This window comes from Quercus robur, chromosome 3 (assembly GCF_932294415.1).
Source record: "Quercus robur chromosome 3, dhQueRobu3.1, whole genome shotgun sequence".
Classification (NCBI taxonomy): Eukaryota; Viridiplantae; Streptophyta; class Magnoliopsida; order Fagales; family Fagaceae; genus Quercus; species Quercus robur.
The window spans coordinates 65,158,891-65,174,068 of record NC_065536.1 but is presented as its reverse complement, the minus strand read 5'-3'; the positions used below and the strand labels follow the sequence as shown (position 1 = coordinate 65,174,068).

The 15,178-nt window shown below is 32.4% G+C and overlaps 3 protein-coding genes across 4 annotated transcripts in view; 2 read left to right on the top strand and 1 right to left on the bottom strand.

The window, feature by feature from the left end:
- Positions 1-2,231: 2,231 nt before the first annotated feature.
- Positions 2,232-3,892, bottom strand: LOC126719943 (probable mediator of RNA polymerase II transcription subunit 26c). The gene is made up of 8 exons (XM_050422441.1): positions 3,801-3,892; positions 3,558-3,679; positions 3,389-3,438; positions 3,058-3,095; positions 2,875-2,968; positions 2,697-2,719; positions 2,481-2,575; positions 2,232-2,378 (listed from the first exon to the last, which is right to left on the bottom strand). Exons 1-8 carry the CDS (start codon positions 3,890-3,892, stop codon positions 2,260-2,262), a joined length of 633 nt encoding a protein of 210 aa, XP_050278398.1. The 3' UTR covers positions 2,232-2,259.
- A 4,534-nt stretch (positions 3,893-8,426) lies between these two features.
- The window catches only part of LOC126718929 (probable WRKY transcription factor 3), a 60,820-nt gene continuing 54,068 nt past the window's right edge, over positions 8,427-15,178 (top strand). Inside the window, exon 1 of one of the 2 annotated variants that reach the window (XM_050421339.1) lies at positions 8,427-8,570. In XM_050421339.1, the coding sequence (XP_050277296.1) occupies positions 8,442-8,570 (129 nt within the window). In that variant the 5' untranslated portion in view covers positions 8,427-8,441. The remainder of the gene's footprint in view (positions 8,571-15,178) is intronic. The other variant, XM_050421342.1, reaches the window with a different exon arrangement.
- LOC126716484 (probable WRKY transcription factor 3) lies at positions 13,321-14,059 on the top strand (the record flags this gene model as incomplete). Its single annotated transcript, XM_050417303.1, has 2 exons — positions 13,321-13,841; positions 13,941-14,059. Coding segments are annotated over 2 exons (594 nt in total), but the record flags the coding sequence as incomplete, so codon positions are not given.

Below are 15,178 nucleotides of genomic sequence, written 5' to 3'. Positions count from 1 at the left end.
AAAACATTTATTATTTATGGACTGGGCTGAAGGGGTAGGGGTTCAGGGTTCGGGTAGCAGTAGGATATTTTTTTTATTGGCTCAAGTTAACGGGTGCCTGCATTTATGAATTGAACATTTTATATAAATTTTAATACTACTTACATGCAAAAAATACATAAAATTGAATTTTCCGAGAAAAGGTTTTAAAATTATTTTTTAAATTAATGGGCATCTATTAACACGTTTGGAACATTTCAAATCAATAGAAATAAGTGGGTTCCAGTTAGCTAAACTGGTAAAGTCTTGGATGGTTAAATAAGAGATTCGGTGTTCAATCTCTGCCTATACCAAAAACTAATTGGTGTCTTAGTCTAGTATGATGATAAAGAGCTATCGTCATATAAGTAAATTTCAGTTAACACAACTAGTAAAATTTCTAATGATTAAATAAGAGATTTAGAATTCAATCCCTATTACACTAAAACTGATGTTTTCTTTGTCTGATAATAAAAAAATATCAGAAATAAACGCCAGAAAGTCGCTCAAGGACAAAAAAATAAGTTGAAAGTCGCTCAAAGACAAAAAAATAAGTTGAAACTTTATCTGCCTCTATTGTCTTCCTTGGCCCACGCAATGACTCTGTGACCCAACGTGCACAGCACGAACACTGCAGGTAGCCATCAATGGACAACCGAACACTTATATTGCAATTACCACTTGGGGTCGACAGGCGACAGCTACATACCCCAATGACACAAATATATATTAGTATTAAACTCAATTTAAAAATTAAGTATTTTCTCCAAAAAAATTTTTTAAGTATAGTCCTTTACCATTTTGTCCTTGCATATTATGCACCTTGCTAATCATTTAAATCACTAAAATAGTAAAATGTGTAACATTGTGAGGGTGGTTTTGGGCTAGACACCAAAAGTGTCGGTGTAAAGACACCACGTTGGTATTGTCTTCTTCTTTAAAGAGATACATACATTGTGTGCTTGCTACTTTGCCGACGATGATACGGTACAATTTTCATCTAAGCTTGCCTTTACTTTTTATTTGTTTGGTACTGTTTTTTGGGCAGCTTATTTAGGATGGTCCTAGTCCTAGACACACCCAAATCTTGGTCCTATTTTGTTGCCACTTTCCCAAGGCCACCATATGACTTTGGATACTCACATTAATCTTTTATGTAATATATATATATATTTTGATGGGATTTTATGTAATATTTTTGTTTTGGGTTAAAATGTACTTTACATCATATAATTGGGAGATCATTCACTTGAAAATTATATTTTATACCTTTGATTGTTAAAGAACATTCATATTAACCTGTGTATAATTATGTAAATTTACAAGTTTGCTATAATAATCACGTAAATTTACACTGATACTATTCGTTTTGCATTTAGTTGTTTATTCTTTCTTTACGTATCCCAAGAATGAGGGAAAAGAGTGGATGGTGATTATTGTGTGTGAAGAAAGAGAAACAATTAAAAAAATCAAGAAAAATTGATATTTTAATGAAATATAGTGTAAAATAGATAATCCGATGTAGGGAGTTTTAAAAAGTGAGTATATAAAATAGAAAAAGTAAATTCTTATGCTAAAATAGACATGAATTTTTACACGAACTGATGCGAATACTCTACTAAGAGTTATGACAATGTTAACATGTTCATTCCATTTATCTGCTACATTCTTATAGACACGACTTAAGTCGTGTACTCTGGTAAACTGGACTTGATCGATAGGATGCTAACACATGTCTAACACTTGTTATATGTCTGTATTCTATTATGTCCATTACACAAGATGGCTAGACCTAAGACTTGCTCCATTCTTATTGTCAACCTACTATTAAATGATATCGTATAGTATTTTTCTAAAATTTTCAACAACTAAAAAACACCTTTAAAAAAAAAAAAAATGAAGGATTCGTGTACTAGACCTAGTGGTCCAATCTTATGAGGTTATTACTTGTTTAGCACATCCTTCCATCATAGGAAAACGACATTGCTCACTCAAAATCCTCACCCCTCGATCTAACTTCTTGATTAGTCTATTTAAATAGTGTTACTTGAAAAAGTTTTTTTTTTTTTTTTTTTTTTTTTTTTTTTTGAACACGAAATGTGAGAAAGATCCTTTATATTTCTGTCCAAATAATATTTGTCATATCCCTATTTTTTATTATTAAAACAAGATTTTTTTTTCCCCATGTATATTCACAAAGACATTTTGTCCACTTTAGTATGTATGATTTGCCGTATTCAGTCACCAGTGCCTCCCGTGAGAACTACCACCACCACCACCTTTGTTCTTTCCAAAGAAGGCATTCTTGGGTTTTGGGATCTCATGGATGTCCATCACTTGAATCGTTCTTTGCTTTTTGGCTTCACCAAGGTAAAACACATAAACACAAACAGCTTCAGCATAAGCCCAAATTGATGAATCCAGTAAAATTACAGTAGAAGGAGAAAAGAAAATATGTGAACCATTTTCAGCTTCTTTGTAATTCTCTTGAAGCCTTTTTCTTGCTGAAGCCAGTTTTTTCAGAGTCAACATCTTTTTGTTGTTGTTCTCTCTGTCTCTGCAAAATCCCAATGAAGTGATTCAAATTCAATTAAATAACATTCACAATCCGTTTGGTTGGCAAGAAATTAAAATATCTCAAACTTCATACTATTAGGGAGCATCATGGGAAAACTTACACCTCCCATTCAATTGAGCTAAACTAAACTATTTGATGGAATTGAGTTTAGTTTCTCATATTTTGGAATCAATTCCTTCAAAAACTAATTTTCTTACTCCAAATGATAATCAACCAAACATTGGAGCTAGAGACTCTTAATTTGGTATTCATACAGTTTGATGTGTCGAGGTAGATACAGGTGTTGCTCTAGGAGGAAAAGCTTCTTTTTGAGGAATAACTTTCGGCTTTGGCTCGAATTCTGAATTATTCTTATCTGATCCAAAATCCCATCTATGCAAGCAAGTTGGATCATTCAAACTCCAAACAAAAACACACTCACACAAAGCTCAAAAGTTGAACTTGGAATCTGGTCCTACTACTCACTGTGTGGATTTGGAGAGTAAGCAAAATCAGGAACCTACAAAAAAACAGAATATTAGAAACCTCTAAAACCAAACCCATTTTCCAACAGTTTTTTTCTCCCAGGCATTAGGCAAAGCAAATTAGTTGGCTCAAAAATCACAAAAATAAAGAACAAAACTTAAATACTGTTCCTTAGATGCTATACATTACATTCCCCAATTAATTGTCCTTCAAAATATAACAATGTTTGAATTGTAATGACAAATGCAGTAAGTGCTAGAATTTAATTGGGAAACCGCACAACACCTAAACAAACTGTTCCTACAAAAAATAAAAGATTTCTTTAACCTGGTGATAACCATTTTGAGTAACTTTCTGCTGAGGTGAGTCTCCATCAGCTACCAACAACAACAATTATCAATTTTAACTTACTTTCTATAATGCAACCTGCACTCAGTTACTTCCTCAAAAGAGAAACTAAAATTAAATTCATTTCAAATAGTACAAACAGTGTTACCCATTAAAGCAGAGGATGTGTGTTCCCCAGGTTGATTCAACTTCACCCATTCTTCCACAATATCCTTCCACTTCCTAACAACACAAACAAAAATAAACGAATTCAGCAAAAACCCCTTTATTCTTCACATCTCATTATCCAATGACTTAAAAAGTATACCAGTGTGAATTGTACTAAAAACCACAAATTTACTCCAAATAAAGAGAATAGGTAAGGGGGAAAATTGAAAATTAAAATAAAAACATCACTAACCATTCTTTAAAATGCCAAGAGACGAAAACCCATGTAGAATTTGATCTTCTATGGGGTTTCCCTAGGTTCAACGAAGCCAACATCGTTTAAATCCGTAGTTGATAGCAAACCCTGATCTTAGACAATTTATAAACAAATTAGAATCTTTTCTTTGATGAAATTTGGAAGTCTAACTTCAAATTGTTACTTATCTGACATTGAAAGTTGCAAGAGACTTGGAGAGAGACAGTGGTTGTGTGAGGATTTGAATAGGGTTGGAGTGACGGTGGTTGTGTGAGATTTTGCATCATTCAGTATGTTGCCTCACCATGGTGGCGGCGATTCATGGTGGCGGCAATTTGTGGCGGCGGTGGCGACGATGGGAGAATCTGAGTTTTGGGTTTTGATTTTGGAGGAAGGAAAGGGTGAGTTTTAGGTTTAGGGGAAGGAAATGTTAGTGTGTGAGAAGAGAAGCGAGATTTTTTTGTATGTTTGGTTTTAAAGGGGTATCGGGTTTTGTAATGTGTATTTGGTGGGGGAAAATTAGATTTATTTTTAAATTAAATTTAAAAAATAAAAAATAAAAATTAAATGCTGACGTGGAAAATTGTGGGAGCTTCTGAGGCTTCGGTTTTATATATATACAAGCATTATGCCCATGTGATGCACGGCTTAATCAAAATTCATATTAAATAGTTTTTTTGTTAATTTACTTAAAATTATATAATAAATATTTTAATTTTAAGTTATATAACAAATTCATATTGTGTGAAACTAAGGTATTATTAAATGTGTATATATATATAAGTAATAACTTATTAAAAAAGTGCAATATATATGTTTGTTTTCAGAATGCATAAAATGATTTATTCTTTTTTCGTATATTATTTTTTGTCAATATCATAAAACAAAATTTGTATGCTTTTCTTCAAACATTCTTAGGTTTGAATTTGTTATTTATTTTTTTGCCAAATTTTTCATTATGTAAAATATGTTCTTTTGGGTTACTTTATCCTAATTTTTTTTTTTTTTGACATTATCTAAATTAGAATTTTTTTTTTTTAAAATTAAGTTTACATTAATGTTAATACATATTAGCTATCATTTGATACTTTATCCAAAAAAAAAAAAAAAAAAAACAACAACAACAACAGCAATTAATGTTTAAATTAGGCTAAAAGTAAAATTGTTACTTTATAAAAAAAAAAATGATACAATAGTTATTGTTACTTTATCCAAATAAGTCAATAAGAACAAATAGAATTAGAGTCTTATTTAAACTTAAACTTATTTGTTAAAGGGATTAGATGAAGAATTTGAATTGTAATCAAATTAAAATTAAATAAGAATTAGATGGATTAGATGAAGAATTTGGATTGTAATTGAATTAAAAATTTTATCAACTTAGAAATTATAGTAGAAGAAAAATTATATATATTTTTGTAAAATCTAAAAATCTAAAAATTTTCAGCAATTAAAGATGCATTAGAACGTGTAACGTAGTAATTAAAAAAAAGTTTTTGCTTTCTTTATAATACACTACACATAAAAAATAAGGATTGGATGAAGAATTTGAATTGTAATCAAATTAAGATTAAATAAGGATTAGATGGTTTATATGAAGAGTTTGGATTGTAATCAAATTAAGATTTTTATCAACTTAGAGATTATAGGAGAAGAGAAATTATAAATATTTTTTAAATTTAAAAATTTTAAAAAAAATTCTGCAATTTGGTGAAGCCACATGGCGCAACCACGGTATCTAAGCCCAACTTTTATTATATAGTATATGATATGAGATATATATATATATAGATAAGGGTATTGAGCTCCACACTTATATAATTAACACTTCTATTTTGGAATGAAGCACACCATTTTATTTATTAAACTCAACATGTCTTTTTATAGTAATTGATTTGTCCTTGAGATCTGCTTGTCTACCTGCAACCATGTTTGTTCAAAGGGGTTTTGATATATTGCCTAGAAAAAATTAGCTGGATATGAATATTTTTAAGTAGTTCTTGTTTATTGTAAAACTTACCTTCACAAATTTTTGTTTGAAAACATTGGCAAAATTTGATTTTCATAGTTAATACTAACCCATATTGATATAGTCATATAGCCAACACCTAGTTCACTTCATCTAACACTTGATTAGCTTTTTTTTAATAGATACAGTTCAATTTGGAAAGGTCAAGAAAGAGCAAGAATAACTTCAGCTTGATTTTCCCAAAAAATAATCAACCCGTATATTAATCATGTTCCTAGAATCATGCCTACATTTACAATCGTTATATCTTATAAACTATGACAACAAAGATTTAAAAATTGATGCCCTATAAAGTTCTTTACTTCTTCTTCTCAAATTCTTTACTTCTTTATCATAAAATGATTTGGAAACATCAAACCAAGGTACGCATTGAGATTAAAAAAAAAAAAAAAAACTAGTTCCTAGAACAAATAGTAATTACTAACTAACTTAAGTACATGAGAATTAGCGATCGACACCATTCCAATGTTCCTCATATCACCTTCTTCTTCTTCTTCTTCTTTTTTATTTTTTTTATTTTTTTTTTATTTTGTGCATTTGTCCATTGTCCTCAAAAAGAAAAAGACCATATCCTTAATAGGTGCATGCTTATGCTTAGTAGTCCCAAATAGGGCGTGCAAGCCTACCTCTTTTTTGAGTAGGTGATTCACTACCAAGGAGAAGAAAATGCTAGGTCAAGAAAAGGGAGTACTACAAGCCCTTCCCCACGCATCAAACTAGCTCGCATGGTCCACCCACTTTGTTTTAGAATTAGAAAGAAAAAGTATGATAAAACTTAGATAAAACTCTTTAAATGGCACACATAATATTCTCTCGTTAAATTCAATTATGTGATTAGATTAACCAATAATATTTAGAAAAAGATAGTGTTGTTTGTGTAAGTTTCACGCCAAAAAGTAATATCTTAAAATTTTAGAGTATCTTAATCCAAAAAGAGGGAGTTAAATAAGTGTATTTAGAAAATATGCTTTTTATAAATTCTGTTCCCACACATTTAAAAGCAAACAGGCCGGTTACCTAAAATTACACGCACTTCCATAAGATATTCAAATCTTTTGACTTTGTGACTTTTTAGCTTATAAAAAAAAATATAATAAATCAATAATAAAAAATATAATAATGCTACTGACACAAAATTATTTTATAATATTTTTACAAAATATTGATGTGACTAACATTTTATTGGTTTTCATCTACGCCCCACCATTAATATCACTTTTTTATTTAACAATAATTACTCACCACATCAGCAATTTGTAAAATAATTTGTATCACTAGCATTATTCGTTAAAAAAAAAAAAAAAAAAAACAAAACTCAAACAATAGGCAAATAATGACAAAAGTATAGTTAAATGTGATATTGGTACTACGCAATGTGAGGCTAATACCATAAAATGTGAGGAAAAAAAAAATAAAGGAACCACCGAATGTGACAAAAGTACAATCACATGTATTGTTGGTACTACTCAATGTGAGACTAGTACCATAAAATGTGAGAAAAAAAATAAAAGAACCACCAAATGTGACAAAAGTACAGTCACATGTGATGTTAGTACTGCGTTTTGTGAGACTGGTATCATAAAATGTGAGGAAAAAAATAAGGGAACCACCGATTGTAACAAAAGTACAATCACATGTGATGTTGGTACTGCGCAATGTGAGGATAGTATCATAAAATGTGAGAAAAAATAAGGGAACTACCAAATGTGACAAAAGTACAGTTACATGTGATGTTGCTACTATGCAATGTGAGGATGATACCATCAAATGTGAGAAAAAAAATAAAGGAACCACTAAATGTGGCAAAATACAGTCATATGTGATGTTCGTACTGCACAATGTGAGGATGATATTATCAAATTTGAAAAAAAAAAAAAAAAAAGAACCACCGAATATGACAAAAGTACAGTCACATGTAATGTTGGTATTACGCAATGTGAGGATGGTACCATCAAATATGAGGAAAAAAAAATAAGAGAACTACCAAATGTAACAAAAGTACAATCATATGTGATGCTAGTACTACACAATATGAGGATAGTACCATCAAATGTGAGAAAAAAAATAAAGGAACCACCGAATATGACAAAAGTATAGTCATATGTGATGTTAGTACTACACAATGTAAGAATGATACCATCAAATGTGAGAGAAAAAACAAGAGAACCACTGAATGTGACAAAAGTACAATTACATGTAATGTTAATACTACACAATATGAGAATGATACCATCAAATGTGATGTTTTGACAACCTGATATAGCAAGTTGACTACTAATGGGTACCGTATAAAAATAAAAAAAGGGTACTGTATAATTACCCTCTATATATATATATATATATATATATATAACTTGCCCAACAATTAGATTGCAACTAAATTTTTATTTTTAAAAAATAAATTATAAAAGGGCTTTTTTTTTTTTTCCGTATCTACGGCGTGGATTTTTTTGCTGAAATTCAGATCCAAAAAAAGCAAAAAGCTTTTCCCCCAAAAAAAAAAAAAAAAAAAAAAAAAAAACAGACACATATGATATGAGAGAGTTCTGAGATTTTAAAGTTGTTGTTTGAGGTTCTTTATTTTTGTTGGAAAAAATCAAATGGGAGAGAGAGAAGAAGAGTTCCGGTTTCAGCAGAACCGGCCGACGGGTTTGGCGATATCGCCGTCGTCGATTTTCACAGTTCCGCCGGGACTCAGCCCCGCTGGCTTCCTTGACTCGCCGGGTCAGGTAATTCTCAGTGTTTTGGGTTTTTTTTTTTTTCTTCTTCTTCCTTCCTCGTGGCAGTTTGTGTAACTTAGTTTACTTTCGTTAGGGTACTTTGGGAAAATTCTTTGGTTTTGTAGAAAAGGTATTTGTTGTTTTTTTGTACTTTTTTAGTATGTTTGTTACTTTTTCGGTTTTACCTGTTTGGTTGCCGAGAAAATTTGAACTTCTTGGAATTTGATATCTTGAGAAATGGATTGGATTTTTATTATTATTATTATAATATATATATATATATATTTATATATTTATATATTATTGTCTAGGATAATCAATTCGTTGATCAGATCATAAAATCCTATCCATTCATAATTAAATGAATGGTTCAGATTTTGTCACATCATCTACATCTTAAACTGGAAAATCAAAATAGTGGTGCGATAATCAAATTTTGTTTAAATATGATGAGGTGGAAAAATCTGAACCCTTTTATTTAAAAAAGGTAAAGTTTGGATCCAATACTCTTGTACGGTAGGCTTGATTTGATGTGAACACATGTTTACATCGTATCGGGTAGACTCAAATTATGTCCTTATTTAAGCTATGAATAGTTTGGAGTAGATTTTACCTGAATTTGCTAGAGGAAAATGGAAGGAATTCAAAAATAGTTAGTTTGTGTGACCATTTTTTCATTGAGTCAGTCCCAACAATTTTTGGTCCATTGTGTTGATCGAAATCACTTTGTAGCCGGCCCTATTCTAGCTCTAATACCTTGGCAAGTTGTAGAAGATGAGAGAGAGAGAGAGAGAGAATTGAATTAAAGCTCAGTTTTTACCCAAAAAAGAAAAAGAAAAGGATTAAATGTATTTTTAGTTTCTACATTTTGATTTTGATTTTTTTTTAAAAATTTTGGTTCCTACATTTTAATTTTATCACTTTTAATCCATAAACCAATTAATGTGTGTTATTTTCGTCCTTTCCGTCAGTCAACTGACGGAAATATCTAAGATGACTAACAAAGAAATTAAAATATTATAAAAATGCCACATCAACATCTAATTCTTTTTAAAAATAATTTATCAATTTTAACTAAATAAAAATAGAAAAAACAGAATTAAAAACAATAAAATACATAAATTTAAATCTAATTCTTTTTTAATTTAATTTAAAAAAAAAATCTAATTCATTTTGAACAAGAACATGATCACAAATTTAACATCAACACAAGAACATAAAAACACAAACCCAAAACCAAAAACAAACTCAAATTTAAAAACACAAAAACAAACATAAACTTTTTACTCTCAAAATAATAATAATAATAATAATAATAATAATAATAAGTGATGAAGAACAAGAAGAAACCATGGATATTATTGGAGATTCAGCAACTGGGTCTGCGTCTCTCGGTGAAAAAGACTGTCTTTTTGGCTCAGAAGCATTGGATAATGTTGGTGATGATGAATAAGAAGAAGTTGCATCTGGGTTTTGCTCCTTCAAACCCAAACCCACCTCTAATGATAAAGCAGGCAGTGTTGGAGAGTACCTAACTCGATTTGAGGCATTCGATATTCTTGTAGGAGATGAACCTAGAGCTCTCTCTGCAGTCAATGCTGGTTCATTCAAGGCTAAAGCTGAAGCTTGGTTATGACTTTGGCTTTAGCTTAGGTTTTCCTCTTTGGACTTGGGTTTGGGGCTCCAACTGACAAGCGGAGAGAGACTAATAGAGTGAGAATGAGCAGGAGATCTTGATTCCGATGTCAAAGACGAATACGAATTCGAACTCGAATCGCTAATTTTCCCCACTGCAGCAAAAGCTCTTCGAGACCTAGATTAAGTTCCACTCACACTCTCACCCAATGACCTTCTCGGCGAGTAAAACTCTTCGTCTTCATCCTCTTCCTCGGCTTGTCTAGCACTACCAGTAAGTGGCAGAAGAGGGTGTAGCTCCGGCGAGTCCATTTTCCGAGTATCCAAATCACCATGATCATCAATCCTAGCTCCTCCACGAGGGTTCACCAAAGTACCCAGATACAAAAACTAAGAACTTGAGAGAAAATAGTTTATGTTTGTTACTGTGTTCTTTGTGTTTTTAAATTTGAGTTTGTGTTTGGTTCTGGGTTTCATGTTCTTATCTGTTCTTGTTTAAAATGAATTTGATCTAAATTTATGTATTTTATTGTTTTTAATTCTGTTTTTTCTTTTTTTATTTAGTTAAAATTGATAAATTACTTTTTAAAACAATTAGATACTGATGTGGCATTTTTTATAATATTTTAATGCCTCCGTAAGCCATCTTAGATATTTCCGTCGGTTGACTAACGGAAAGGATGAAAATAACACATGTTAATTGGTTTAGAGACTAAAGCTACGTTTGGATTGCGCTGAAAATCAGTGCGTTTGCGTTTTTCCCCTTTTTTTTTTTTTTTTTAACGCATTTTTCAGACTTGTGGTTACTGTTCATGTACTATTCAATGAACAGTAACCGCAAATTTTGACTTTTCAAACTTCTTTAGCCAATCAGAGCACATCGTGTACTGTTCACGGACCCACAAATTTCACTTTTCAGCAACTTTTTCATTAAAAATGGGTCCTACGGTACTATTCACACATTTAAAAATTATTTTGCTACAGTATTTTTCAGTTATCAGTTTCAGTTTTCAGTTTTCAGCTGTATCAAAATGGACCCTAAAAGTAGTAAAATTAAAATGTATGGACCAAAATAAAATAAAAAACAAATTTTAAAAAGTCAAAATGTAAGGACTAAAAGTGCATTTACGCCAAAAGAAAACTTAGAATTAATTACTTCATAGGCTCAAAAGACCTATTTATACACAAAAGTCTATGAACTAATCCTATAATTGATTAACCTAACTAATTATCTAAAATATCTCTAGACACTAACCCATTTGGTGAGTTAGTTTGAGTAATGTTGTTTGAGTGTTTTTGATATACGTGTGGGTAAAAAAGTGTATGGAAATGTGTGTTATGTTGTTTAAAATGTGTAGTTTTGTGTTTGAGTAGGGTTGCCAAACAGGTGCATAACTGAAACAGTTATTACCTATTGCCTAATCACCTTTGGCATGTGCTGCTAACTTAAACACTTTTAACTCGTGTTGTAAAACAGTTACACTAATTGAAATCAGGACTGAAATGCACTGCAATGTATAACTCTAACGGTTGTTAGAGTCATCTACTTTATTATTTATACCATACTATTTTACAACACTCCCAACATCCCAATTTTTATTTTCCTATTCTACTTATTAAAATAATATTTCTACACAATAAAATAATATATCTCAAAATCACCATCATTTACAATACAACACATTATTTACTCTTTCTCTCTCATTCCTTCTGTTCAACAACTGCAACATTTACTGAAACCACCATCACCACAAGCCCACCACCACTGCACTATACACACCAGACACCACCACCACCACCAGCAACTCAAAATCTACCTTCAACACCCAAAAAAAAAAAAAAACCCACAGTCCTCACCTCCACGGCTCCACCATCATCAATCACCACACCACCACCAAACCAACCAATCCGCACCAATCAACCACCACACTCGATCGTCGCCGTCAGCCAACCGATCTGCACCGAGAAAGAAAGAAGGAAGAGAGTAGAGAAAGTGTGGTGGCTATGGGTTTTGGGTTTGAAGAGAGAAGGAAGAGAGGAGTTACGAGAGAGAGAGAGAGAGAGAGAGAGAGAGAGAGAGAGAGAGAGAGAGAGAGAGAGAATTAAAAAATAGTATTTAAGTTAGAATTGTGCTACAGTGCAATTCTACCGTAGAATTGCACTGTAGCACAATTGCAAAATTTTTTGCAATACTTGGCTTTTACCAATCCGGATGTTGGGGAGATTTTGGGCCAAAATGCTAAATGCACCCTACATATGGCATATGGCATGCCAGGTGCGGATGCTCTAATATGTCCTTGAAATCCTAATTTTGCTAATTTACCATAGCCTTTCATTCTGTGCAAAGATCCTATTGAAGGTGTCCATCGGAGGATTTGATATGGAATCTGAATAGAATTGAATTCTTAGGTAATAAACATGTTCATTAATTTAGTGAATGGTTTTTTTTTTCCCCCTAGTAAATGAACCTAAGTTATCTCTTTGTGAGAAGCACTCCAACTTAAGCTAAAGAGGCTAACTTCCAATATATTCTTCTGATATTTGAGATTACGAGTGATAGTTAGGCTTATATTGATTTTGCTTCTAAGGATTAAGATCTTCTCTTTAGAATCATCAATGCCTATCCCTTACCAAAAAAGAAGAACATATGAATTCAAATGAATGTTTGTGAAATTATTCATGGGTAAGAGGTTTGTATGGTTTATATTAAGGGTCCGGTCCATTTTAGGAAACTTTTTATGGGAAATTGAAAAAGCTGTTAAAAAAGTTAGTCATCTTTTCATTTTCCCATAAAAAGTTTCCTAAAATGATTTACTAAAGTATGCCTAAGGGCATACGTTAGTAAAACCCTTATATTAATGCAGTTTGAATAAGGATAAATCTATTTTTCTTAAAATTAAAAAATAAAAACTTTTTCATGATGAAACCGTTTAATTTGTTGTATAAAGAATTGGCATGGATATGGTATAAGGTACAATATGATACAGATAAAATGATACTGCAATTTTGGAAATATTGAAGATACATTCTGATAAAGACACATTAATTAATTAATATATAATTTTTAAAGCATGTATTCTGCTAATTTTTAGTTTAAAAGATAAATGAAGATCAAAAGGTATAAAAATTGAAACTGGCCGCTTGTGTAACTCATCAATCATCTGATTTCTCTCATTTTGATCAGAGATCCCAACCTTCTACATTTGTTGTTGATAAGCCTGCTAACGATGGCTACAACTGGCGGAAATATGGGCAGAAGCAAGTGAAAGGTAGTGAATTTCCTCAAAGCTATTACAAATGCACCTTTTCAGGTTGTCCCGTCAAGAAAAAGGTTGAGCGCTCTCTTGATGGCCGAGTAACTGAAATAATTTACAAGGGGCAGCACAACCATGAACTACCTCAAAAGTGTGCAAAAGATACTGGAAATTCTAATCAGGGAAATCCAGACTTTGCTAGCCAAGTTCAAAGTGGGAATTTGAACAAATTGAGAGAAGGGACAGGTCTTTATTTAATGTCAAAGAAGGATCAGGAATCGAGCCAAGCTACACCTGAACACTTATCTGGTATGAGTGGCAGCGAGGTAGTGGATGATGCTGAAACTGGAGTAGATGAAAAAGATGAAGATGAACTTGAAGCAAAGAGACAGTAAGTCTAACTCTCTCTCTTTAAAAATCTAAATATCGATCTGCTTCTGCCTAACTGGCAATTGTTTTAATTTCTAAAAGATCTTTGTTCCTTGTGCAGGAGTACAGAGGTCAGGGTTTCAAAGCTAGCTTCTTTACATAGGACTGTCATAGAGCCTAGGATCACTGTGTAGACAACTAGTGAAGTGGATCTTGTAGATGATGGGTATAGGTGGCACAAATATGGACAGAAAGTTGTCAAAGGAAATCCTCATCCAAGGTAATATCACTTGTCTTATCTTTAATTGCTATCTCTTGATAGAACTCCAGTGTCTGCTGATTCTAAGATCTGTGCACACCATCCTTCTGAAGATGATTATAAATTGATAATATAGATGTTCTGTTAAAAATTGTCAATGAGAAAAAAATGGTTTTTATAATTTATTCAAGCTTTCAGCCACCCCCTAACACTTCCGAAAACTCAGCCACAAGTTTATATCACTATGCCTCTCTTTCATCAACTCTTATGATTGCTTTCTTAAAAAAAAAAGGTAGAGAGAGAAGGAATATGTGGGACTGCCAGTGGTAGGAAGGGGAAAAGAGAGGGAGTTAGGGGCGGTTGAGGGTGGGGGTGGGGTGGGGGAGGGAGAGATCTTATGATTGCTTTCTTAAACTCCACTCCCTAACATTTCAGAACTCTTAGCCATAAATTTATATTACTGTTATTATTCATGCTTGTTTGGTGTGCGTGTGTGTGTGTCGAGGATCCATAGCCAACCCAAAAATTTTTGGGAGTTGAGAATAAGGCTTGGTTATTGTTGTGTACGCTCGAGTATTTATTTTTTTTGATAAGTAAGAAGAGAATATTATTAGAAAAGAAAAGTAAGAGAAACAAAAAGAGTTCACGGTAGTGAACAATGGAAAAACAAAACAGCAAGACAAAAAGCAGCCCCTAAACTATTCTAACAGAAGAAATAAAATCCGTAAGGGTAGAACAATCCGAGAAACCCCAACAATGAGACCAATCGAAGAGGGTCCTCTGGCAAAACTCAAATAACTGAACCACAGTTTTCTCCTCATCCTCAAAGGCCCGCCGATTCCGTTCAGACCAAATAGTCCACATTAAACAGCCTGGGACCAAATCCCATATATCAAAACTATGCTTCCCAAGCCAATGAAACCAACAGAATAATAAGTCCTCAACTGAACCTGGCATGACCCAAGCGATCCCAAACAACCGGAGCATATGCATCCACAAAGAATGAGTTATCGGACAAGAAAGTAACAAGTGATCCACAGATTCTGCATCACAACAGCACAAATAACATCGATTCACCATGGGGCGCCCACAAAGCATAA

Coding starts and splice junctions, on each gene's coding strand:
- LOC126719943 (XM_050422441.1), bottom strand. CDS start 3,892: ATGTTGGCTTCGTTGAACCTAGGGAAACCCCATAGAAGATCAAATTCT. Junction 3,680..3,800: donor TTTAAAGAATGGTTAGTGAT/GTTTTTATTTTA, acceptor TGAGATGTGAAG/AATAAAGGGGTTTTTGCTGA. Junction 2,969..3,057: donor TCTCCAAATCCACACAGTGA/GTAGTAGGACCA, acceptor TTGCTTGCATAG/ATGGGATTTTGGATCAGATA.